This window comes from Peromyscus californicus, unplaced genomic scaffold (genome assembly GCF_007827085.1).
Source record: "Peromyscus californicus insignis strain IS unplaced genomic scaffold, ASM782708v3 Scaffold_17__1_contigs__length_78620276, whole genome shotgun sequence".
Classification (NCBI taxonomy): domain Eukaryota; kingdom Metazoa; phylum Chordata; class Mammalia; order Rodentia; family Cricetidae; genus Peromyscus; species Peromyscus californicus.
In genome coordinates this window covers 33,714,905-33,741,658 of record NW_026294469.1, presented here as the reverse complement: position 1 = coordinate 33,741,658, position 26,754 = coordinate 33,714,905, and the positions used below count along the sequence as shown (strand labels likewise).

Genomic DNA, 26,754 nt, shown 5'->3' with positions numbered 1-26,754 from the left:
TTCTCCTGGGGATCTAAGATCTTGTACGAACGTGGGAGATCCTGTGCTACCACACACAGCCCACTTTCCAAACATTTTAATTCTTTACAACAGAAACTCTGTTGCCAACAAAAAGTCACAACTTTTTTTTCTTTGTGTAACACTTCTGACTGTCTTGGAATGCCCTGTGTACCTCCAATTCAGAGATGCACCTGCCTCTGCCTCTTAAGTGCTGGGATTAAGGGAGTGTGCCACCACCGCCCAGTAAAAGTAACTACTCCTAAAGTCTCCACTACTTAGAGCCATAAATGCTGTGGATGATTGATTGATAAATAAAACACTGAATGGCCAGTAGCCAGGCAGGAAGTATAGGCGGGACTAGCAGAGAGCAGAACTGAGAGAACAGGAAGGCGGAGGGAGGAGACGCCAGCCTGCCGCCATCGTCCAGGGAGCAGCATGTAAAGGCAGCAGGTAAAGCCACAGAACACGTGGTGACATATAGATTAACAGAAATGGGCTGAGTATAAGAGTAAGAGCTAGACAATGGTAGGCCTGAGCTAATGGCCGAGCAGTGTAAATAATATAAGCGTCTGTATATTTATTTTATAAGTGGGCTACAGGACTGCCAGGGCTTGGCGAGACCCAGAGAGAAAAACTCTAGCTACACATAAACACTACTTAGCACACCTGATGTGGCTGTGAATGTGCCTGTGCTAGGCACATATCATAGAAGCATGCAATTGTTCCCCTTTGCTCTGCTTTATCTCACTTAGCCATTGTCTTCAAGGATCACCTATACTCAGATGTCTCAAATGCATTCATTAGAGGCTAAAGACAGTGCAGTGAATGAACATACCATGTTTGTGCATCTGTCCATGTGCTGTGAATGAATGATGCTGTGATTAGCACTAGCATGCCGTTATATGTTAAAGCTGTTTTATATATGTTATATATGGAGTGGGGTCGCTGAGTCATGTGATAAACTCACATCTAACTTTTGGGCAGCCACCAGGCTGTCTTTTTTCACACTGCCAAGAGCACACGCAAGGGTCCTGGTTCTCTACACCCTCACCAACACCGCTGATTTTCTCTTCTGTTGGGTTTATTACCACAGCCATCCTGAGGCATGACTGATCTCTATTTCCCCAATGATAAACACTGCTGAATCTTTTCTGTACTTAAAGGCTACCTGAACTTTACAGAAGTGTCTGGTCAAGTGTTTTAGAAAGGGCTTGAGTTTTACATAATTTTTTGGTGGCTACTGTTCTTGAGGCAACAATCTGGAAACCAACAAAATGTTCATCAGGTGCACAATAGATAAACTGTGGTATAATCACATACTATATGATATGATAGTGAAAACGATATAACACACTCTTACTTTTCTCTATAAACAATAGATCCTATTCATCTTAACCCAGAAATCGTCTTCTTCCAAGCCTTTCACTGGCGGCATACATAAAAAGGCTCAAATTGCACACCCCATAATTTACTACGTTGGATTTAGTCCAAGGCTATGAAGGATAATGTGTCTCAGGTCTGTTCAAGTCACAAGCTGGGACATGGGCAACTGTTCAACAATTCAGGGCTCTAACTGCTACACATAACTCTTCACCTGAAAATGATTTCGAAGCTGAATGATCAAAGCATCTGAAAGACTTCCAATGTGACTCACTCACCTTTGCTTTGGAAGGGTCCGACGACGATGCTTCTGTATGGTTACTGTGCGGCTTCTGCTGCAGAGGCTGCCTGTGCTTTACCCACTGGTCACCAGGAGAACCTTCAGGAAACAGCTGCTGGCTGTGGCGGAATTTTGTTCGACTACGCCAAGGTTTGAAAAATAAGATGAGATTTTTCACTTGCAGTTCTCTGAAAGCCTTGACAGTTTAACCTACCAACTACATATTTTACTTTTTTTTATCATCTACCTTTTCCCACTATTCCTTAAGTTATAAGGGTAGAAAAAAATTTTTGTCAAGACAGGGTTTCTCTGGCGATCCTGGAACTCACTCTGTAGACCAGGTTATCGTCAAACTAATAGATCGGCCTGTCTCTGCCTTCTGAGTGCTGGGGTTAAAGTCATGCACCAGCATGCCCAGCTTAAAGCACAAATTCTGATGGGCTTTGCCAGCTAGATTTTCCCAGCCTTTTAGATGAGTGACGGGTGTTAATAAATATTTCTTACATTAACAATCTGCCATTTTCACCCCAGGCTTTTCTGAATTAGTCATACCATCCTCTCCCTATAAGTAGCTATATTCTTTAAATGTAAAGACAGTTTTTTGTAAATTTTAGTCGAAGCAAAAAAAAAAAAAAAGTATCTGGATTTTTATTTTTAAAAGGATAGACAACACATTCTTTCTAGTCATCTCAGTAAGGGATCTCATCAAATAGGTTGGTTACAGATACTACCAGTGGTGAGAGCTGAGAAATTTGGTTACTTTCTAGAAACAGTTCCCTAAACCACGAGAGCTGCAAAATCCTGCAATGATAAAAATGTCTGAATGTGCAAAAACCAGAAGTTAATTCAAAGGCCGATATGTACTGAATCTGAGGTGTTTATGGGTTGTTCCATCACCCAACTTCTACACAGCCTTGGTTCTGAAAGGCAACACACACAACATGCCATCAAGCCAGGAACGCCAAGGTACACTGTGTAAAAGACCTCTGCTAAGATGTGAGACTAATATGCTGGGCTTATAATACATACAATGTAGCTTTGACTCTTACGGTTTAGTTATTGAATGCAAAGGTTGTATGTTTTCCTACCACCTCAAGAATGTATGCATCAAATCAGTTCATCGTTGGGCTGTTTTCTGCCAGAATGCTTGATTTAGGGAGTGGGAACTGGCTCTGGTCTGAGTTCAAGCTTTGGAACCCATGGGTGGAAGGAGAGAACTGACTCCAAAAGATTGTCTTCCGACAGACACTACAGGCCTGCCTGCCTGCCTGCCTGCTTACACTTACACATACACACTCCTCTAAAGAATATTTCATTTTGAAAATTGCTACTGTACATAAACACTGACCTAAAGAACTTCATTCTACAGCATCTCATATCTGCACATAAACACTGCTCTGAAGAATTACATCCTACAGCATCCCATACCTGCACATAAACACTGCTCTGAACAATTACATCCTATAGCATCCCATACCTGCACATAAATATTGCTCTACAGAATTACATCCTATAGCATCCCATATCTGCACATAAACACTGCTCTAAAGAATTTCATCCTGGCCAGGTGGTGGTGGCACACACCTTTAATCCCAGCACTTGGGAGGCAGAGGCAGGTGGATCTCTGTGAGTTCGAGGCCAGCCTGGTCTACAAAGCGAGTTCTAGGAAAGGTGCAAAGCTACACAGAGAAGCACATAAACACTGTTCTAAAGAACAGCATTATAAGAAGATTGTCAGATTCCTTTCAGAACCCCTCCCCCTTTTTCCATTTAAAACCTATAAAGCTGGATCTGGTGGCTCTAGGCTGTAATTAAAACACTCAAGAGGCAGAAGCAGGAGGACTGCTCTGTCTCTGGGGCCAGTGTGTGCTACATGGTTGAGTTCTAGAACAGTGGGCTACAAGTGAGACCCTGTCTCAAAGTATTTTAAAAAAACACTGGATACATTCCATAATTCTATCTTTTTCCTCCAACATATCACAGACAGCAAAACTGAAATGAATACTGCCTCTAAAGGAAATGTAGAAAGTCGCTAGAGTTCACACACTCACCTCTCCTACTACCAAGAACAGAAACCTGAGACTGAAAATAAGACTCACCATACCACCGACTGGTGGAGCCTTGCCCAATGATGCACTGTCTCCATTTATGACTTCTTGGTAATAACTGTGTTGTGTTTATACTCTTGGCTATATTCTTGTCTTTCTTATTTCTGCCATACTGTTCATTATTAGTGGTGCCTTGGTAACAATAATTATAAATTTTGAAAGACAGAAATGATTCCTAAGGCATTTAATCCAATGTCTTTTCCTCCTAAACTAATAAAAATGGAATAGTACTTATTTAAATTTCATTAACCATAAATGTGATCTATTCTTGTTTTCTTTTAAGATTAAAGTCCTAGATAAAAAAGATCACCAAATTAGAAAAAAATGTAAAACAATAAACAAAACAACTCTGGCAAAGAAGTTACAGCAAGAGCTTATGAGAACATACTCTAGGTCCAGTGAGAAACGTGGGGGAAGAAGGTACTTGCTGCCAAGCCTAATTATGACTGAGTTTGATCCCAGGGGCCCAAAGTGGTAGAAAAGAACCATTTGCAAGTTGTCCTCTACACACAGAAGTCATGGTGCACTCATACCCACACACATACACAAAATAAACTTAATAGAATTATGTATTATGCATATTTAATAAAGTTACTTTCCAGGTCTGTACCAAGTTCCAAACCAGTAAATGTTATTTATAGTTCACACCCATGTAACTAATAGTCCCTCTTCATAACACAGCTGATAGCAAGCTGGGGAAGATATCTTAATTGGAAAAGTACCTGCTGTATAAACATGAGACCCTCAGTTAGATGCCACAATCCACGTACAAAAGCCTAGTGTGGTGATTTGTGTTTGTAATCCCATAGCTGAGGAGGCAACACAGGCAGGAATATTCTTGGGAACTCCAGGCCAGTGAGAGACCATGAATCAAAAGACAAAGCTGAACGACACCAGAGGCTGACCTAGGACCTCCTCATGTGCACATGCGATCCCACACCCACAGGAACATACACATTCATTTGCATATAGTTTTATAAAAAGTCAAAACAGTTGTCACCGACTTTAACAAATGATTCATCAGCACCTGCCACCTCCTGTGCAAGAGACCTCCATATACCCCATTCAATCATCTCCAGAAACTGAATCATCATGAATGCAGGCTATTAGCTATTCAGCACACATTCTTTCCCTTTTCTTAGTGTTCTAAGAAGTTGGTATCCTCTCGAGTGTACTATTTTAAAATGTGCCTGAAGCATCTTTCCTCCAATTAACCCTAGCAGAAACTTTTTTTTTTTTTTTTTTTTTTTGGTTTTTCAAAACAGGGTTTCTCTGTGTAGCCCTGGCTGTCCTGGAACTCACTCTGTAGACCAGGCTGGCCTCGAACTCACAGAGATCTGCCTACCTCTGCCTCCTGAGTGCTGGGATTAAAGGCGTGCGACACCCCAGCCTGGCAGCAGAAACTTCTAAAGACCATCTTACGACACAAAACGAGGGGCACAACAGAGCTTCTAGGTGCTCTCAAACCCCTGACTCAAGAAGCAAACGGTGCTGTACTGAAAACCCCATCAAGTCACAGTCCCACAAAAACATCTCTTTACCTCAATTTTTCCACAGTGGGTTTAGCTGGTGTGCCACCAGTTGAGGAAAAACCGTTGTCACTGTCCGAGGAATCTCCAAATCTTCGAGACAGCCAGTCTCTTAGTGGTCTATGGAAACATGACCAATTCATTAAAAACAAACACAAACAAACCTGAAATGGCAGCATCAAGGACAGTTCCGCAGTTTAAGAAATGAACATACCTGATAAAGGGAATGGCCATAAAAAACTTATTAGGTGCCAAGCCAAGCTTGGACTTGGGAGTCATATCATTTCTATGACAGGGTAACTTCTCAATGGAGAACCACTCAATGTTCTGAAACAGAACAAGTGCGTTTAGTTGATTCCCAGCACGGAGGAGCTAAAATGAACTCCCTGCTTCATTCAACCGAGATTCTGTTCAGCAACCCACAAATATTCTTAACTTGCACATACCCTAATTTCTCTTCTGGTTTTGGGGTTAAATTTTGTGTCTTTTGGAACTCCTGGAATGATATACAAACGAGCAAGCTGGTCATTGATTCGAAGTTCAATGTAATCATCCTTACAAATATAGTCTTTTATATCAAAACCAGTTTCTTCGAAGACCTGGAAATAAATGTGGATAAAATATTTTATTTTAATCATTTGAAGGTAAGGCAGAAGGATATGAATTCAAGGGAGACCCTGTGTCAAAACAAAACCAAACAGATAAAGACCTCAGCCTAAATCTAATCCGTAGCTAGGAAACTAGGATGAAGCTCCTCCTTATGCTAATACAAGCAAAAATCAAACAGAGCAAATGGAGTAAACGCTAGGCAAAGGATGGCTAACACTGGCTACCAGGAAAGACTTAACTGGCAGTCTGCTTTTAGACAGTGCTGCTCCATTACACTGCAGTGCCACCTAGTGGCAGAAGGACGGATTGCAGCCCTAGCACTCGGAGTTTAAACACACTCAGAAAGGCAACTGCAGGAAGTCAGCCTTAGAGATCCTCAGGGTTGATGGCCCGGCAGTGGTGGTGCACGCCTTTAATCCCAGCAGTCGGAGGCAGAGGCAGGTGGATTACTGTGAATTCGAGGCCAGCCTGGTCTACAGAGTGAATGCCAGGATGGCCAGAGCTACACAAGAAACTTTTGTCTCAAAAAATAACAACAACCCCCCCAAAAAACAACAACAACAAAAAAAAAAAAAAAAACCCACAAACAAACCAAAATCCTCAAAATTCCTTGGCTGAAACCACCGTGACTGTATGAAGGAAGGGAGTCTGTAGTTATAAGGGTTAAACGAGGTTCTTTACAGTATGATCCTGATCCTGATTAAGAAAAGACCCCAGTAGCTCTCTGGACAATACCAAACACACCCAGGAACGCCCATGTGGGCACATAGTTGGGTACTGGGTTCCTACAAGCCAGGAAGAGAGTCTGCAATGAAATTCAATTAGCTGGAGCCCTAATCTTGGCTCTGTAGGCTCCAGATCTGCTAGGCAATCAATTCTGCTGTTTAAGCTACCTCAGCTGTAAGTCAACTCAAGCAAACTAAACACTAACACTAGCCAACTCCCCCAACTTTTACCTCTGCATGGCAAAGGCAATCATTTAGAAACCAATTAAAAACCAAGGTTTGCCTTTTAAAAAGTCTACTGAAGGGAAGGCCACCTGCACAAGGGGCCAGTGCCCAGGCCAGCGAGCCTGTGCCCCGTCTTTCCCTCCCACAGCACCGCAGTTACAAACAAGTGCAAGCACAGCCTTTTACACGGGTGCTAAAGTCAGGCCTTCATGCTCGAGCACAAGTGCTCTCGCCTACGGAGCCCTCTCCCTAGCCCATGGCAGCCTTCTTAAAGGCTTCTATACACTTTCACTCATAACCTGAATCTTCCTTTTCCTCCCCCAACCCCTTCTGGCATTTCCATTCCTTCCCCGAATCTCGCTTTGTTCATGTCCTGAATATATACATGACTGAATGTTTCAACATAATGTCTAGGGTTCCGAAAGAAGAGGGAACGTATTTGTCTTTCTGGGTCTGACTTAATATGGCTAACCTCTGGCTGCACCTGTTTTCCCGCAGACGACGAGTTTTGTGGCTTGAACTGACATTGCCCGCAAGGAACAGAAACTCAGTACTTACGGGCAACGCAAACTAAGTTCGCCTGCTTGGGCAGCAGGCACTGTGCACACCGAGCTAAACCCCAGACCCCACACCAGCGGCTTTTAGGAACTGGAACGTTTTCTTCACTAGTAAGCTACATCCAAACTAAAACCGGGTAATAAAGACCACTGCATCAAACAGACCACCGCTAAAACATCTCACAAATTTCTGCCGCTTTTCTGAACTCCAAGATGTTGCTTCTGGCCATGAAGTTCTTGAAAGTGACTCTCCTTGGTACATCTGAGCGGTTACATGATGGTCTTAAGTAGCCAGGCTTTTAGATAAACACAGCCTGAACCAGAACGTATCTCAGGGTCAGGTATAATGAGTGTAGGATAAAGAGCTAACAGTAGACCATCCATATATTAAAGCTCCAATTATGGGCTAGAGCTGACCAGCAACAGAATTTAAATAAGGATGAATGAAAAGTCACCCATTCTGAATGTCACTTTACAGAGAAACTCCCTCCTTCAATGCTAACTGGCAACAGAACTTCGGAGAAAAAGGAGCACCTGACCCAGGTTCAGATGCCGCTGCGGTTTAAATGTGGGATGGCCACAACAGGCTCATGCTTCGACTTGGCCCCCATCTCCTGGTGCTATCTGAGGGGCTGTGGAGCCTGCAGGTGGGAGATCTGATGGTAAGAACAGGCTGGACCAGCCTCTGGGTCCACCCATGCTCTGAGCCTCTAGGTTCGTATGAATAAGCAATGCCACTGCCCGAGACGCCAAGGACCACGCTGCCCCACTACACCTGACCCATGATGGATAACAGGTCATCATGACAGTGAATGTCAAAGCCAATCTTCCTCCACCAAGTTGTTTCTGACGGGTGTTCTGTCACATCTCACAGAAGGAACTAATCAGAGACGCACCGAGCTGGGGTGTGAACTGACACGAGAGATGAGATGGGATGTTTGGGTAGGCAGAATTTGAGTCAAATTTTAGAAACAATCACATTCAGAGGACAAGGAACAAATCTTTTAAATGGCTAACCTGGAGGTAGGGGAGGATTTAAACTGTATCTTATAGCTCAGGAATAAAGCTAGAATGAGTTTTGAGGAGAAACACGTACATGTCTTAGAAAAACCCAGATTCTACATTTTTCTGGATTATTAGAAAGAAAAGTAACAGAATATAGCTAGAAGTTGAAATCTTTTGTCAAAAAAAAATTCCAATTTTCAAGCAAAGAGTGGAAAAGACGCCATTATAAAGAATGGAGCCAGAGGTATGCTTTAAAAGTAGATAGAGAGGACAGATGAAGGTAGGCATGGCCCCCAAAACGGGAGCGGGGGCAGCATCTTATTTATTATTTTCACATACTGGAGTGTTTCGGCTGCATTTCTGTGTAACACCTGCACGTCTGGAGACCAGCAGAGGGCACCAGATTCCTTGGGCCTGCAGTTACAGATGGCCGTGAGGAAGCACATAGGTGCTGGGATTCGAACCCAGGTCCTCTGAAAGAGCAGCCAGTGCTCTTAACCATCTCTCCAGCCCAAAGGGTTGTCTCTAGTTAAACCATGCATTCAAGTTTCAGAAAAGACTGAACTTTCTCCAGAGTCCAAAAAAGTACATCTACATAAGGCTTAAGACTCGGCAGGTTAACAGCCACACTTACGACCAAATGCGCGCACTCACCTCTCTAGCGGCACAGTCGTGGGGTGCTTCCTCTTTATTTACTTTTCCTTTTGGAAACCCCCAGCCTGATTTTGCCAGGTACCCCTGAACCAGCAGTACCTACAAACAAGCAGAAATTCAGAAACAAAAAAAACCAAAGAAAGTTTTCATTCCCACGTTCCACCCCCATACCAAAGGTACTTTTCCCTGTACTTCTGGTAATTATTTACCAATAAACTGTGCACGGCATTTGGCCTAATATCTTCCAATAATATAAACATAACAGTGTGAAGAGACACACTCTATTTAAAACGTATTGTTTCAACAGTGAACTCAGTTCTTTACACGAAGCCATAACAAGTGCAAAAGAATGCAGGTAAAACATGCAGACTTTAGTTCTTTAACATTAAGAATCTAAGGATATTTTAAAACCTCAATTTAGCATTTCCCTAAAAATCTTTAGGTAACAGTACACTCACATTCTCGAGTGTCTCATCAAGAATGATTGCACCATAGGTTGGTACTCCCATTTTATATTCCTTCCATTCATCCAAAACTTTTTCCACATCTTCCCCTTGTGGCAGCAGAAATGGACAATGACTGAAGAGTATAAATAATGTTAAGGAAACGACCTTTCCCTTAGTACAGCCTAAGAGGCTACAGCAGGGAGGGGCTGGAGGATGCTCAGTGGTCAGGAGCACTACCCACCCTTCTGGAGGGCCGGCGTCCAGCTCCCAGTGCCCATCTCTGCAGCTCACAGCCATACAACTCCAACTCCAAGGGGTCTGATCCCCTCTTCTGCCCTCCAGACACCCGTATCCACAAATACTCACACAGACACAGAAATAAAACTTCATAAAATTATATACAGAAACAGATACATTTAAATCAATCATATTTTATAAGAAATGACTCAAGTTCGCCATTTATTTGGGTTGAACATTGTTGCTTTCCCCCAGCACACTCGTTTTCCTCAAACAAATCATTAGCTCTTGTATTTAACCTAGAAACCTAGACACAAACCAAATTATGTTACTGATAATCAGTCCTGGACTCCCGAGTTAGTGAATATGAAGGCAGAAACTGTGTCTCAAATACTCATCGGTGAGTCAAATCCACGCCAGAGGCAGCACACTAAAAATGACATCACCAGAGAAGTACCTGCACTCAGCCAAAAGGAAGGAACCGCCGGGAACACAAAAAGTTAACGTGCTGGTGTTGGATACGGCATAAGGTACATACTACATTTATGAAGTTCCTTACCACATGTACATGTATTTACTTCATAATTGTTAATGTTAAAGGTGAGGGCTTACTAAAGTTTATAAAGGGAAACTTGGGTGTCACTTTCAGAAGAAATTTAAGTATAGACCTAAGAAATAGAACAGTGTAAAATATTAGAGAATAAATTTACAAACAAAAATAGTCTCAAATTGTATACTTCATCTTTTTATACCCCAAGTCATCAAAGGCACCATCACTAAAACAGAGATGAAGGCTGTGGAGAAAATCGTAATTTAGGACAGTTTTGTCTATTTGTAATAGTCCTCAAGCCCTTAAAAACTTGTATATTCTGTTTTTATTTAGACGTTAACGCTAGAAACGTGACATGAATATATTTTCAATTATGAATGATGAACACCTGTAACTCCAGCTTCAGGGAATCTGATGCTTCGGGCCTCCTTAAACACCTGAACCCACTGCATCTCCCAGCACACACACACACAATTAAAAAGTAAATAAATATTTAAAAAAATATTTATATTTTTAAAATATAAATGGCTCTACATATTCAATAAAAATTCTCAGCTGGGCTGTGGTGGTGCACACCTTTAATCCCAGCACTCGGGAGGCAGAGGCAGATGGATCTCTGTGAGGTCGAGGCCAGCCTGGTCTACAGGGTGAGTTCCAGGACACCCAGGGCTACACAGAGAAAGAAAACAAAAAAAAAAAAAAAAAAAAAAAAAAAATTGTGTTGTAAAGTCATCACTTTAAAACAAAAACAAAACACACACACAACATTCTTTCACTTTCTCTGTAAACTGATTCCGCTTCCCCAAAAATAAAAGTTTAACACAAACAAAACAAAAACACCCCAAGCAAACGTAGTTTCTTTTTCAAACATGCCCCAAGTCTCTGCACACTTCAGCGGAGTGTTCTCAAGCATCTCCCACTCTTTCCATTCACTCAAAAACATCTTGCTTTTTCACTTCGTGATGTTCTTCTTCCAAAATGATTTTTTTCCCAAAATACTCTAACCTCAATATATATATATATATATATTGCAATCCTTAACACTTATTAGTGACAGGCCTATCCTAAACAATTACATGTACAACTAGCCTGATTTCCAAATTTATTCTTTGATCAGGCAACATCCACATATTATTATTAGATAGATTAAGAAGGGAATTGGGAGCACAAGAAATTGAATAACTTCAAGATCTAGGCGTCAATCTCAGGATGTGATACGGTTCCTCTGTTCTCTGAATGTTCTTCTGCTTCACCACACTGTACTGCAAGCATTTTCCTTTGTCTCTCATGACCCTAAATGATAAGCCTACCTTGTTCACTGCAAAAATGCCTGGCACATTGACACCATTCAGCTATTTAACAAAGCCGAGATCCTTTTCAACAAAGGTTCCTTCCCCATATAACTAAGTGAAAAGAAAAAACTGCATCTAGTTTTTGATATCTATAACACACTAAGGTTATGTATAAAACTTTCATGCATACTCATGAGCAAATTCTTATTCTGAAACCCAAGACCAACTGCTGTGTTTGGGAAAAACCATAAGTCTATACAAGATGACATTTCTTACATTACTGAAATGTACATTGATTAGGAGTGAATTTTACTTTGTTTTATAAATAACTAGCCTATTTCTGAGACAGTTCTGGTTTTTAATCTTGGTATGTGATTTAACCAGGTGATCAGATCAAAGAAGCTTTTCTTCCTTTATAAGACACAGCTTAGTCAGATGTAATGGGACATGCCTTTAGTCCCAGCACTTGGGAAGCAGAGGCAGAGGGATCTCTGAGTTTGAGGCCAGTCAACCCGGAGTGGGTTCCAGGACAGCCAGGGCTACATAGAAAAGCCCTGTATCAAAGACAAACAGACAAAAAAAAAAGACCAGTTTATTTTAATGTAATAGTTATAAAAGATTTATCTGAATGTTTAAGATTATAAAATAAATGGTCTACATGGCAAAAAAAGATGGGTTGCTATATTAAATATTTTTAGACTTTAGAAATAGGATAGAAAGATTTTAGACAACGCAATTTTAAAGGAGATGCAGAGTTTCCTGTATAGACACAAGCAGGGAGTGAGCAGAGTTGGAAAATTCTAGAGAGCTCAAAAAAATCACCTACTTTGTGCTAAGCACAGAGGGGTTTTTTTGGTTTTTGTTTTGTTTTGTTTTTTGAGACAGAGTTTTTCTGTGTAGCTTTGGTGCCTGTCCTGGATCTCGCTCTGTAGACGAGGCTGGCACTGAACTCACAGAGATCCACTTAGCTCTGCCTCCCAAGTGCTGGGATCAAAGGAGTGTGCCACTGTCGCCTGGCTAAGCACAGGGTTCTTGTAGGCCATATTGGAAGTGGATGAGGAAGAGTAATGGTGGGGTAGGGGCGCTTAAGTCTTGAGCCAGGTGATTTAACTTACTCCATAGATACGGTTCTTAACCATTCAGTGTGTGTTGCAGTGAATTTATCCCCATGAGATCAGTGTCAGAACTAGCCTGAGAGCAGGTACAACTGACCTGAAATACCAAGCTAAGCTCCCCGTCACTCTCCAGACCATAATAAAACAAAGGATTCCTGAGCTCTGTTGAAAATGGATAGCACACTGTTCGGGAAACATTAACATGGCAAGTGTTGGAGCAGAGGTAACTGCTCATCATGTGAAAATGAAATCCAAGGTGTGTTTGGTTGGTGACCTGAGCCATAGGCAAGCACTAGGACCTAAGACATGAGTAGGGGTCTGGGTCATGGGTCTAGAGCTCCAGAAAGATCACTGTCAAAACAAGTGCGTAGGATACTTGATAGAATAAATGTGGAGAAGTTGGTGATGAGTCAAAGGGAAATGGGATTAGGTTGAGTACTGCTTTTGCTAAAGGTTGGTGACTGGTTCTGTACAGACAGAAAACCTTGCTTCTAAGAGTTAGAATCTAGCTGTGGAAATGTTATTAATAACAAAGTCCTTTGTTTTGTTAAATTACATACCAAGAATAAAAACCAGAACTGTCCCAGAAATAGGCTAGTTATTTATAAAACAAAGTAAAATTCACTCCTCATCAGTGTACATGTCAGTAATGTAAGAAGTAAGAATACAACAAAATTGCATCACATTTCTATTTTCATTACGTGTTATCTAGAGGTTTAAAAAATTCAAAGGAAAGCAAATGGAATTTTGTGCTAAAATATTTTATTAGAAAGAATGAAAGACAATCATCATAGCAACGAAAGGATATCAGCTTTGGCAAAGTCTCTTATCCCACACTGAGGTAATCCTGATGTGTTCTGCATGTAGAAATCCAAGTAAAACCAATGGGCGAGTTCGATCTGGAAGCAAACACGGATTGCATTGTCTCTTTCCTCGCTAGGAATATGCAAAATAAATCGGCTGTCAAAAAAAAAAACACACCAAAAGTTATTCTCACAAACTATTATGGTTGATCTTAAGATGTTTACTCCCTTATGCTGCCCACCAACTTAGAAAGGAGAGGAGAGCAGTATCTGATGGGAAGTGCCCAGAAAAGGGTCCTTAAGAGCTGGTTGTGGTGGTGCAATGCCGGCAATCCACCACTAGAGGGACCGAGGCAGGAGGATTGTGAGGATAACAGTGGCTTGAAAGAGATTTGCAATAGAATCCTTTAAAGGGTTGTATAGCTACTGTTCACAAATACAGAAATTAACTTTAGAGTTTCCTGGCAAATTAAAGCATGCAAGGAAACTACAGGGATTTCCTCCTCCAGAACAGAAGACTACACACCAGTGTCTCTGCAATTCATTAGACGTGCCTTGCATCCACTTAGTCCCCTCATATAAACAACACGAGACAGCTGCGGACGGAAGAAATGGGTACTTTCATTTAACACACCGGACTTCCCAAGAGCACAACCACAGAGCCTTGATTCACACTAATTCCAAGTATTTACTTTTTCAAATCCCAAATTGCCTTTTTCAAACACCAAGAAAGGAGGAAAAGGTCTGCATGTGTGCTTTTTCTACAGAAACACACAGCAGTTGTATAAACGAGATGGAGATGAGTTGTCTCATTTTAGTGAGGTACACAGGTTAGAAACACCAAACCAACTGAATGTGGATGACAGCAGTCGTGGAACATCTACTAATTGATTCTTTCACAGTTGAGATTTGGGGACTCCTTTTTTTCTTCCAGCATTAGAAACAAATTCAACTAAATGAAATAAATGTGCTGGCCATTTGGATCATTTTAATTAAAAGAGCTACCATGCAACTAATTAGGCACATACAATTATTTACTTGCTATGATGCCAAGTGATATTTACTTCAGTTCTCAAATTTCAAATCAAATAGAACAAGTTTAAAATTACATCAATGTCACATGCAAATAAGAAATCAACAACAGCACAAACATATATGCATTTCAATATAAAAAGATAATGACTGATAGAACTGTGAGAGACTCTTTCTGTGTATAAGGAAGCCTAGTTCTTAGACCTTGAAAAGTGCACATATTATATCTCCCCTTCCCTCTTCTGGTCTACCTCACGAACTCCTAACTCACTATCAGGGACTCACAAACACTACCTCCACTATGCAGGTGCACAAGACTCCTCTGAACACAAATACTTTTAACAGGGCCTCAGACCTTAGCACAACTGACTCCATGACTCCATGATGGAAGTGCCATTCAGGCCATAAAACTCAGCACAAAGACAGTACCACCTGACAAAATTAAAACAAAGACCTAATCCACCTAAGTCCACATAGTTCTGGGAAAGTCTCAAAACGCACCAACTGCATTTTAGCTTCTATAGTTTCGCTTCTGGTTAATTGTTTTTGTTAACTGAAGTATGTCAACCCAGAATGCGGTTTTTGTGCTTAAAAGCTCACCCTGAGAAAGGCTCAGGGCTACAATGGGAACCTAAACATCCGATGTAGTCGCCAGCTGGCTAATAGAGACTTTGTATTGGCTTAAACCCATGTCTGAGCAGTCATCTCTAATGACTACCCCATAACAGTGCTCTCTCAGACTCACTAAGTGTCCAAATTTGTTCACTGATGGTATATGATATCTTTGTAGATGTTCATTACCAGTCTAGCAAAATGTTTTACATATATTGATGGTTGTAATCTACCTTTTAAAGGCTTATACTGACTCTTATTCCTGTCAAGAAATAAGTATTCCTACAGCCATGGAACCCTGACAGAATACATGGAGTAGCTTATTTTACTTACTCTGAAAAGTAAATACATTTGGAGGAGGAGATTGGAAAATGTCAAAATCAAAACGAAGTTACATTTCCCCACTCTTCAGCATACCCTAGCTGCAACTCTGACTCCTGCAGGCAAGCAACATCAGCCGAGGCAGAGAGCTCCAAAAGTCTGCCAGGATCAAGGAGTCGGACAGGTCCTTCCAACGCTCAACCGACCGGATCACCCCCCCCCCCCCCCAGGGATCCAGAAGTACCAGGAAGAGGACTCCAGGGAAACGGCCCCATAAACCTGTGGATGATCACTGAGGTTTATTCTGCACATGCTCAGTTCAGACTCTAAACTGGCTGTTACAATCGTCAAGTAAACTGAGAAAAATCACCGGCCAAATCCACATTGGCCACTAGATGGCACACAGAGGCAAGAGCAGGAAGAAATTAGTCCTCTTACCTGATTTAATTCACCTCCACGTAACACAACTGTGATTTCTTTTCTAGCTTTGGGGTCCACAACAGAAGAGGAATCTACTAACTACTCCCACTCCTAGTCCACGCTGTTCTTCTTTCCATTCTCTCAACACAACATTGTCTAGTGTCTCAGCTTTGTTTTTTTGTTTGTTTTTGATGCAGGCTCTCACCATGTAGCCCAGGTTGGCCTGGGGCGTGTGTTGCAAACCAATCTAACCTCAAACTCAGAGATCTACCTGCCTGCCTCTGCTTCCAAAGCGCTGGGATTAAAGGTATGCGCCACCACCGCTGGCCCACGGCCCTGCTGACATTTCAAAGCAGGTAATTCTAGTAAAAGGGGCAGCTCTGCACACTGAAGGATGCTCAGCACCATCCTCAGCCTCCACCTGGGTATATTACCTGCCAAGCTGCCACAGCAAACCATCTCTAGATAGTGGCACATGTCCCCTAAATGGGGGGACATCACTCCCAGTAGAGACTTTCTGGGTTAGATGTGCTAAATACAGGTTACAGGCGACCACTGTTTGGTACTAAACTTCTGTACTAGGTCCTAACTAACCAGCCCGAATGTATCAAATGGAAGCACCAAATCTATACCACATTGTTTTCTGACCTTCCCGGAAACCAGGAAACAGGTAGTAGCCCAGCTGTCAACGGCTAGTTCCAGTGATGAGGAAAAGAGAAAACAGCGAAGCCCCTCCTTAAATGTAAACCAATATAATGAACTAGTCAGTCTTCTGGAACTTCTTCCTTGATGCTGTCAAAACGGAAAGGCCCCCTCCTCACTCTTTCTTCAGCCCTCCTCTGACTATAAACCAACTACTGCCCATTCTCTGCTTTATGCTATTTGGCAGTGTCAGCCGATTCCACAACACCGAATAAAGCCAATTAGAAGACCTTTAAAAGACTGTCATCGTCCGACAGATCACCAGGCTGGCTTTACACTACAGCCAGCAAATGCAATTTAGAATCACACAAAGGTGGCCTGTATTGTTTCCGGGACTGTCTTTTGTCCCACAATTAACAGTTACAACCACTGCCCTTGTCTTTTGGTCTCCACACAGTACCCATCATCATTTCAACTGCTGAAGGGCTGAAGGCAGACATGCCTTGGGCCTGAAGCCTGAGGATATCCCCCTTATGGGTCCCTATTCAGAGAGTCAGGACCTTGATTACACCACAGGAAACATTTCACGACTAGCCAGGGTAAAGCACAGTTAGTGAATGTATTCATCAGAAGCAATGGATAGTATATACTTTAGATGTAAGTACAGGAGAGCAGTACGCACCTGACCGGAGAAGGATAGAGGTACACAGGCAAGGTCGGACCCGGGGTTCTCTTGGAGTTGCACTGTAAGTGTGTTAACAAGAGACATCTGCATGACAGGCTGGGTGAAAGCATTCACCCTTCAGACCAGAAACACTTATGTTTATTGCACATAGCCGGGGTGAAGGAGGCAAGGGCAATATCAAAAGAACTGCACTCTCGAGACAATGAGACTCGGGTGCTGTTTTGGAGTTATCTTCCTTTGGTTAGGGTGATGTCATAGTTAATAATGAGAGTTAACTTGATTCTAGATTAGGTTAAGTGAGGTGGGTGGTCCTAGATCGAATAAAAGAGGAAGCAAGATGAGCAGCAGCACTCAGCACTCTGCTTTCCGACAGCAGGGGCAACACGACCAGCCTCGTGCGGCCCCACTATGCGGGAACACGACCAGCCTCGTGCCGCCCCACTATGCGAGAACACGACCAGCCCCGTGCGGCCCCACTATGCGGGAACACGACCAGCCTCGTGCCGCCCCACTATGCGGGAACACGACCAGCCTCGTGCGGCCCCACTATGTACGATGGACAGTACCATCACACTGCCTGCACACTTTAAGCCAGAAGAAAGACTCTGATAGTCTGCTGCTGGCAGGTATTTGTCACAGCAATGAGAAAACTAATACTGTGACTCATCCCATGCAAATGAGGTCAGTGACACTGGTCTTGTGACTGCTATCTTTCAGAGGCTAGGTCATGACCAGTTAGGGAGCAAGGTACCTTTCAGGCCCCGTGCAGAAAGAGTTATTTTCCATTTGCCACTGCAGGAACCTGACCAAGACAGGCCACAAGACTCTGGAGAGGATAAAAGGCCACCTTCTTCTGGGAGCCTCACCCTCAACGGGACAAATCTGCACACACTACCCCAGCCACCTCATGATCTACTAAGCTAACAGTGTACTCAACGACTAGATTTCCTCTGCTGTAATTTAGGACCCTTGAGATCTTACAATCAAGCTTCTAGAGCCTTGTCACGGGATTCTCGGCTGTGAGAGGAAAGTTGCGTGCTTTACCAGGTTAGACGCTCTTACATTAACCCATTTGCTCTATACTCAGCCCTGTACAGCGTCTGTGCTGCTGGCTCTAACTGCCAACCTGACACAACCCAGAACTACCTGGGGAAAGAGCCTCAACTGAAGAAATATCTCACTCAGGTTGGCCTGTGAACATGTCTGTGGGAGATTGGCTTGATTATTAATGGACCCAGCCCACCACGAGTGGCAGTATTCCCTAGGCTGGCCTGAACTAGGTAAGAGTGAAGGAAGTGAATGGAGAAAAAGCAAGCAAGAATGTGTTTATTCTCTCTTTGCTCTTGACTGTTGATGTGACTAGTAGTTTGAGTTCCTGCCTCAACTTCCCCAAAATGAGACTGTAACTCTGTGCTGTGACCCAAATAACCCTTTCCTCCCCTTTGATGTTTTTCATCAAGATATTTTATCACAGCAACAAAATCCAAATTAGAGCACCCTTAAGAATCTGTCCTTTGCGTCCAAGTCCCTGCTCGCTCAGCCCCCAGCCATTCCTCCGCTGACTTCCTCCATCCTCCTTCCTCTCCACCAGCTGAGCTATTGCCAACAGCACCCCCTTACCTGGAGACAACCCTCAGGAACTTCATGTAAAAATTCAGCAAATAACTAAAAGTCATTCCCCCTTCCTCAGAGAACATCCTTTCCCTCCATGAGGTGGCTAATGAGAACTTTGCCACCATCTGGATACACGCCCCCTTTCCAAGGTCTGACCCATTCCCATTATAATCCAAACTAGGTCTGTTTAGTCAGGATACCTCTTCCTTCCCTGCTTCATCAGAGACACTGAAGGGTTCACAGTGGCTTCTGGTCTTCTACATTACCATAACCACATGCTACACACATCAGAAGTCCCATATCTGGACTTTAATAAGCACCTGAGCTGAAGAGGCTCGCAACTCCATTACTGTGCCTGATATAGTCCCATTAGTCACACCAAGCTTACAGATATAGGCAAGATGGAGCAGTGAGTCACTAAGACGATATGAGAAAGGAAATGGCAGTTATCACATCTGTTAACCGGCTGTGGGAGACAACACACAAAGCTCCCGAGACTAGTGCTGTCTGGTATTCTAGGCTGGTTGAAACCACACAGATATCTGGACCGATGAATAGGCCAAGCCTCTCTAGACAGACATCAGACAAAAGCTTCACAAACTAGACCAGGGCCCGACTCCTCTAGTTCACTTTATTAGACATGGCCATCGAGGGCTGAAGTAACTGGGAAACCCCTTACGCCAGCGAGGCCAAAGTGGGAGGCTCACCAAGACCAGAATCAAACTCAACGGTCTACATAAGCAACTGTGTATTTCCTGCATTCTCACAAAACCCTACAGCCCATCCAGCAGCCGGGTAAGGGAACTAATAGCTTCCGAGCAAAGGGCTCTTTCTGCTACTTCTGTGCTCAGGCAGGAGTGCCTCCAACACCTCCTGGTTCACCTCCAACACCTCCTGGTTCACCTCCAACACCTCCTGGTTCACGGCCAGACCTAAAGGATGTTTTCCTTTGTATTTTCAGACTCAGTTCCTGGCTCCCTCCAAATCTCAGGACCACTCCACTCAGGTTACTTGGCAGCATACTGGAGCTTTAGCTTTGAGGATAGCCCTCACCTTCTGGACAGTCACTAGCCAAAGATCTGTCTGTCCTCCCTCAAATCCCTCCTGGGAGTAGCCTCCTTCACTACAATGATGATCTACTAATCTGTAGCCCGGACATACTTGAGAGCAAAACACCAAGTCTTCAAAATCTAGCCTTAGGTAGCTACAAGGTTTCCCCTCAACAGCCTCCACGCTCCCTGGAAGAGGTGCAGCTCCTAGGAATCAGACTAGCCCCAGGCACAAGGAACCTTTCCAGTCACAAGGAAATTTTGAAGAATTCTGGAATCTCCAGGTCAGCCTAATAGCTAGACCCTTCTATGGGACCTGGAGGAGACCAGGGAAGGAGCATTAGATGGGATTTCTGGAGTGACGTGGGGTCCTAGACCTGCCTAAGCATTGACCTCCACCCCAGCACTGGTTCTGTTCTTACTGAACCCTTTTCTCTATGTACTAGAGTGAGACAAAGCGGTACCAAGAATTTTAACTCAGTGCTGTGACTCTGGGGGCCTCTAAGAGTCTAGCTGCTTACCTTTTCAAGTCATTGCACCTGGAGCTGTGGGAAAGCTCTCCTGCCTTGGTGCACTCACAACTGTCACTCCTTGTGGGAAGCCTCTAGCCCCCGACAGAGAATGATGACTTCCATGTTATCATTGGATAAGTTAAGCTTTCAATTCCTAGTGGGCCTTCCACTAGGTCTCATGTAACAGGACAGACAAGTTCCAGACTCTAATAAACTCAGAACCGACTATAAAACCCTGCTAAGCTTTAAATTCTGCTACCGTACTGCTACATCCTAGCCCCAAGGTCTTTCTGGAGCAGTCCCATGTTGAGACAAGCCCCTACCTGCAGTGCTAGACCGGACCTACAAGGTTCCCATGTTGCCGACCTGATGCTACCTGGTTACATAATGTTTGATGGTAGCAGGACTCAGATCTTCAGAGCTTAGGACAGTAAGACTCAGGAAGGCACAGGAAGCAGGAGCCCTCTGGGTAAATCCACATTAGCCTCAAAGGTAGAACTAACCTGCTCTCATCAGGGTTTCCAGCAGGGGTAGGAATGATATTTACATAATTCAGCTTACACTTTCCATGTGAAAAGCATCTTCAGCAATCTGAAGGGAAACAGGCCTCTCACTGCCCAAATGTGATGATTAAATGTGCTGTGGTGGTTTGAAGGAGAATGGCCCCCACGGGCTCAGATATTTAATACTGGCTCACCAGTAGTTGGTCCAGTTTGGGGAGGCTCAGAGGGCGTGGCCTCGATGGAAGAAATATGTCACTGGGGGACAGGTTTTGAGAGGTTAGTGCCATTTCCAGTTTGCTCTCAACTGCCTGTCGCCTGCTGTCTCCACGCCTCCATAAACGAGTATACCTCTGGAACAGTAAGCCAAACAAACCCCTTATTTTTTAAATTGCCAAAATTTCCTTCTATAAATTATAAAAAAGTCAAGGTGTCTTATCATAGCATAGAAAAGTAGCAAAGACAGACACCTATGAAATTTTTGGCCCTACTAGAGGCCTTCTAGCCTCCAACCCAGGTAGCTGTTATACAGGACAAGGCCCATCAAAAAGACCATTCCAGCAGGTCTCAAGATAGTACCCAAAAAGATCAACAGGCAGCTAGGCTTCCATTCCCTGCTGCCTTAGTTCCCAGTCACATGATCACAAAATAGTCCTTAGGAAACTCAAAGGTTTTTTTTACATCAAAGCTTCCTGACCACCTCAGAGGGATGGTTACAAAGCCCAGAAAATAAGCTAGTTTGTGGTGATATTGTGTTCCCCAAATATTATGCACCTTAATAAACTTATCTGGGGTCAGAGAACAGAACAGCCACTAGATAAACATAGAGGCCGGAAAATGGTGGCACACACACCTTTAATCCTAGCATTCTGGAAGCAGAGATCCGATGGATCTCTGCGAGTTCAAAGCCACACTGGAAACAGCCAGGCATGGTGACACACACCTTTAATCCCAGGAAGTGATGGCAGGAAGCAGAAAGGTATATAAGGTGTGAGGATCAGGAACTAGAACCTGGTTAAGCTTTTAGGCTTTTGAGCAGCAGTTCAGCAGAGATCCATTCGGATGAGGACACAGAAGCTTCCAATCTGAGGAAACGAGATCAGCTGAGGAATTGGCGAGTTGAGGTTAGCTGTGGCTTGTTCTGCTTCTCTGATCTTTCAGCATTCACCCCAATACCTGGCTCCAGGTTTGTTTTTATTAATAAGACCTTTTAAGATTCTTGCTACACTAGTTTCCCGAATCTTCCCAAAAGAAGAGCCCTAACATTAAGCCACACACTTGAGGCCAAAGTCTCTCCAATTCTAATTGAGTCTCTCCTCACAGACACATTCTGCAGACTTTGAGGTCCATTTCTAAAGCTTGTCCTACCTGTTGTCAGGCCAATCTTGAGAGGATCCTCTGCTCTCCTCCGTTCTGCTTACCCAGCACAGAGGAATTACGTTGTGGGAGGACTCGCAAAAGAATCTCACTCACATGCCCCCACGAAAAGGACTCTTATTAGCTCCTCGTTTTATTGTGTGTCATCACTAGAGGGATAGAGGCACTCTCAAAAAACCAACCAACCAACCAACCAACCAACCAAAGAGGGCTTGGAGGTAACCACTGTCCTCAGGGAATACATCATTCCTTGCTTTGGGCTTTCCAGGTCTCTACAATCTGGTAGGAGCCTGTCTTTCATGTTCATTTCACCCAGGGAGTGAATGAAGCTGAAAGTATTATCTCCAGGCCACCTAGCATCCTCAATCTGCTGGCAAGATCTCTAACTCCTGGGAGATCTCTCACTAAACTCCCAATGGAGACTCAACAGTCTTAGTCCACTCTTCTCAGATACCAAATTACTGCCATGTCCACAACCCACTTCTGCCCCTTTGAAAGCCTTCCCAGTCGGCTTTCCTTAAGGCAGAGCTACCAGCTCATACTGAGTACGATATGTCACAGGCGGTCAAGGTCATCTCTGACTGACTACTAGGATCTGTACAGACCCAAACTGATCTCACCTTTGGGAGCCCGCAGTCTCACACTAACACGGACAATGTTTAATTTAAAACCTTTTCACAGGGTAAAAGCCCACTAGAACCTGTACAGACTGGACTTTATCAAGTCCTGCTCACACTTCCAACTGCAGTCAAACAACAGAGTCTATCACCATTTGTCATTCCCAGAAGCTCATGAACTGCCAACTTCTAGGAGCCCCCTGGAGATGTCTGTCTTCTCTTCTGGTCACACCCAAGTGAACATGTAGCTTTGATTACCTGTAGACCATAATGAGTGGCCCAGATTCATTCACCCATCTTTCTGAATTCTGTGGTCTGAATTCTTTGTATGATTTTACAAGCTCTTACCTCTCATTCCCTAGACATTCTGGAAGACCTAACCCAGTTTAGGAAATCTGTCTTCAGCATGTTCCTTCAGAAGACTTGGCCTGTTCTGAACTAAAGTCATCACCTTTCTCACACATCACTGCGCTCCTACCGGGCATGTTTTTTTCCCCCTTATCTTTCATAATCATTATCATCATACTTCCTACCTGCCTTTCTGAAATCATCTTTCGGTGTGACTTTGTGTATGTGTAACGGTGTCAGGCAGGGGTGTGTATGCAGGGCAGAGGATGACATCAGGTGTCACTCTCCACCTTCTTTCTTTCTGTTTTGTGTTTTGAGACTCATCATGCAGACCAGGCTAGCCTCTGCCTCCTGAATGCTGGGATTAAAGGTGTACACCACCATACCCCACTTTCTACCTTATTTCTAGATACAGAGTCTCTTTCTGATGGGCTCGGGAATGAACTTTAAGGGACTTTCACTTTATATGTACAGCGCTTTGCCTACGCTACATTCATGCAGTGCTCACAGATGCCAGAAAATGGCATCAGATTCTCTGGAACTGAAGTTATGGACAGTTATTAGTGTTCACGTGGGTACCGAGAAGTGAACCTGGGTGTTCTGGAAGGCAACAAGTGCTCTTAAGCACTGAGCTGTCTCTCTAGGCCCTCCCTAGGCCACTTTTGCCATTATTTCTATCTTTATGGACTGTTCTCATAAAGAACTCCTACTCCCAGCCCATGCAGCTACCTCCCCTACATCATCTCCAAAAGGTCCACCATCTCCTCAAATAACATGGCTCTACTCTTGTGGACGACTGCTGGCTCTGTGGGGCCGGAACTGGCAGTGCTCACCCAGCCACTCCACCCAAGTTTATTTAAGTAACAAACTCTCTTCACACACATTTCCAGTGAGTCTGGACGCATCAGTCCTAACACTCTCATGGCTGATAATAGACCAATGCTATTGCGCTTCCTCACTCACCAGTTGAGAGTGCAGTCTTGCCAGATGGTGGCCTCTTAAGCCAGGCTCTCATTTACACCAAGGCCACCAGCCATGAGAAAGGCCTCCCTTCCTGTGGGCACTATTTGATCATGCAACTTCACCCTCCTGTTAGACAAAACAAAACACCCTCAATTCTAAGAAAGCACACAGATCTCACAGACACGTGCTGACTTGTGGTGGTCTACTAAAAACACCTGGAGCCTACCTAACTCCTAATGACCACGGCGCCTTATCCCAGATGGCTGATGACTAGAAAGACAACTAGGGTATAAAATTAACCGCTTAATAAATGGAGTGGGGGGGCACACATGCCTAGGAGGTGTAGAGGCAGCAGGATGAGGAGGAGCACAAGCTCATCCTTACGTACATCACGTCTGAGGCCAGTCTAGCATACAACACCCTATTTCATGAAGCTGGAGGCCAGCCTAGCATACATGACACCCTATCTCAAAATCTTTTGTTTACTACTCAGTAAGATAGTAAAATATCCACCTATTCATCTCGATATGGACATCACACAGACAGTGCACCCAGTTACAAGAATGCTGATTCCCTTTCAGGGGGGATTCCTCTAAGAACTTGTCTACTCGATTCCTGTTTCTGCAGCATATTTCCTTGAATAGATCTGTGTCTGTTTTGGGTTGACGACTACTTTTATCCTCACACCTCTAGCATCGTGTCCTTTCTCAGCACAAGAAGTCTACAGGAAAACCAGATCCTATAGGGCACATAGTACGACAGAGGTTTCTCTAAGGGTATACTAAAGAAACAAGAAGGGTTGGTGGGAATTCAAGAAACGCCAACTGTGCACACATTAGAAGGGATGATGTGCTAGCCAATGGTTCTCAACCTGTAGGTCATGACCCCCTCGGGGGTCGAACATCAGACATCCACACTATGACTCATAACAGTAGCAAAATTACAGTTGTGAAGTAGCAACGACATAATTTTATGGTGGGGGGGGGTCACCACAATATGAGGAACAGTATTAGAGGGTCGCAGTGTTAGGAAGGTTGAGAAGCACTTTGATAGAGAATGACAATCCAATTGTAAATCAAAGCCAACCAGAAGGCTGGGGAGCTAGCTAGGCTGGCATGGCACAAGCCTGGAGAGCTGAGTTAGATCCCTGGAACCCACGTAAAGGTGGAAGGATGGCAGCAAATGCACAAAGCTGTCCTCCACACACGTACAGTGACAAGCACCCAATGCCCCCAGTCATCATTTTTCTAAAGCTCGAGCTTTACATTTGAGCTTGAATTTTTAACATAAAACTACAAACAAACCAATCAAGAGACACATACTAACTCAAAAACTGTAAAGACCTGTAGCTTAAAGAAATGGTCAGCTCCCTTAGTTACTAGTTCATCAAGCATCTAGCCCTAATAGTCAAGCGTATCACATTCTGTTAAAAAAGATCAGTGTATAGTAAGATTTATGAAAGAGAGTATCTTACATAAATTCACTGGAACCCACCACCTTGAACCCTTAACAGTTGCTTAGCATGCTGTTGGCACAACAGAATGTAATTAGTCTGTGAACAGAGCCACACTACAATCACAACAGCTGATATCACCTCTTCAAATGATGCAATCCTAGGTAATATGCAGACTAGCCATACTCCTAGGAAGGCTACTTGTAGATGCCTGTAAAACAGTGTTAAGTTATCTCTGTCAACTTTTCATCCTTATTAACCCATGCAAAACCACTCATTTTCCCAAACTATAGTTTTTCAAACTACAAAATGTCCATCTGTGAAAATAACAACAAACCTCGGAAACATAAAGAAAATGAAGATCACAACCCTCTGATCCCAGTTTAGACTCAAATCTTTAGTGATTTATCCACATAGACACATTATATTTTCTTACCATTTGGGAATCTGGGAATAAAATTTGGGAATCAAGAAAATAAATTCCTTGTAACTTTTATGGACTCATGTGAATCTACCATATGCCCAAAACTGTAATTCTCCCAACACCAAAGAATTACAATGACATCCTTAAAAAAAAAAAAAAAAAAAAAAAAGTCAGATTAAAAATGTATGCATGTAAGTGTTTTGCTTGCTCGAATGTATTATGTGTACCATGTGCAACCCTGGTGCCCACAGAGTTCCGAAGAGGGACTCAAATAACTTCTTGGAACTGGAGTTAGAGATTGTTGTGGACCACCAAGTGGGTGGTGGAACTGCAGTAAATGCTAAGAGCTTATTAACTATACAACCAATCTATGTATTCCCTACATGTACTTCCGCAACATTTAAAATGCCTGATTTGACTCTACATTACATTCACGGGGTGTAGAGGAAAAGGAACATTTCAAATCTTGACTTTCAAAATTCGGATAAATGTGTCACTGTATAAATTAATCTTCAAATCTGTCCAGATGAAAATGGAAATCACTGCCCCAATTACAGAGTTGTCTCAATACGCGTGAAGGAAACACCAGCAAACACTCCACAAAGCATATTTCTTTCCTTAAAATAAAATATAATCAGTGTGAAGGGCTGGAGAGATGGCTCAGCATGTC

At 43.3% G+C, this 26,754-nt stretch overlaps 1 protein-coding gene across 2 annotated transcripts in view; it reads right to left on the bottom strand.

Moving 5' to 3' along the window:
* Dcp2 (decapping mRNA 2) overlaps positions 1 to 26,754 on the bottom strand; it is a 39,201-nt gene that overhangs the window by 10,853 nt on the left and 1,594 nt on the right. For both annotated transcript variants that reach the window (XR_008219158.1, XM_052742125.1), the window contains exons 2-8: positions 13,521 to 13,672; positions 9,531 to 9,658; positions 9,073 to 9,171; positions 5,744 to 5,896; positions 5,512 to 5,624; positions 5,310 to 5,417; positions 1,659 to 1,800 (exon numbers count right to left, since the gene is read on the bottom strand). Coding sequence is in view for 1 of the 2 variants with exons in the window: in XM_052742125.1 (XP_052598085.1) it covers positions 1,659 to 1,800; positions 5,310 to 5,417; positions 5,512 to 5,624; positions 5,744 to 5,896; positions 9,073 to 9,171; positions 9,531 to 9,658; positions 13,521 to 13,672 (895 nt within the window). In the remaining variant the exon portion in view is untranslated. The remainder of the gene's footprint in view (positions 1 to 1,658; positions 1,801 to 5,309; positions 5,418 to 5,511; positions 5,625 to 5,743; positions 5,897 to 9,072; positions 9,172 to 9,530; positions 9,659 to 13,520; positions 13,673 to 26,754) is intronic.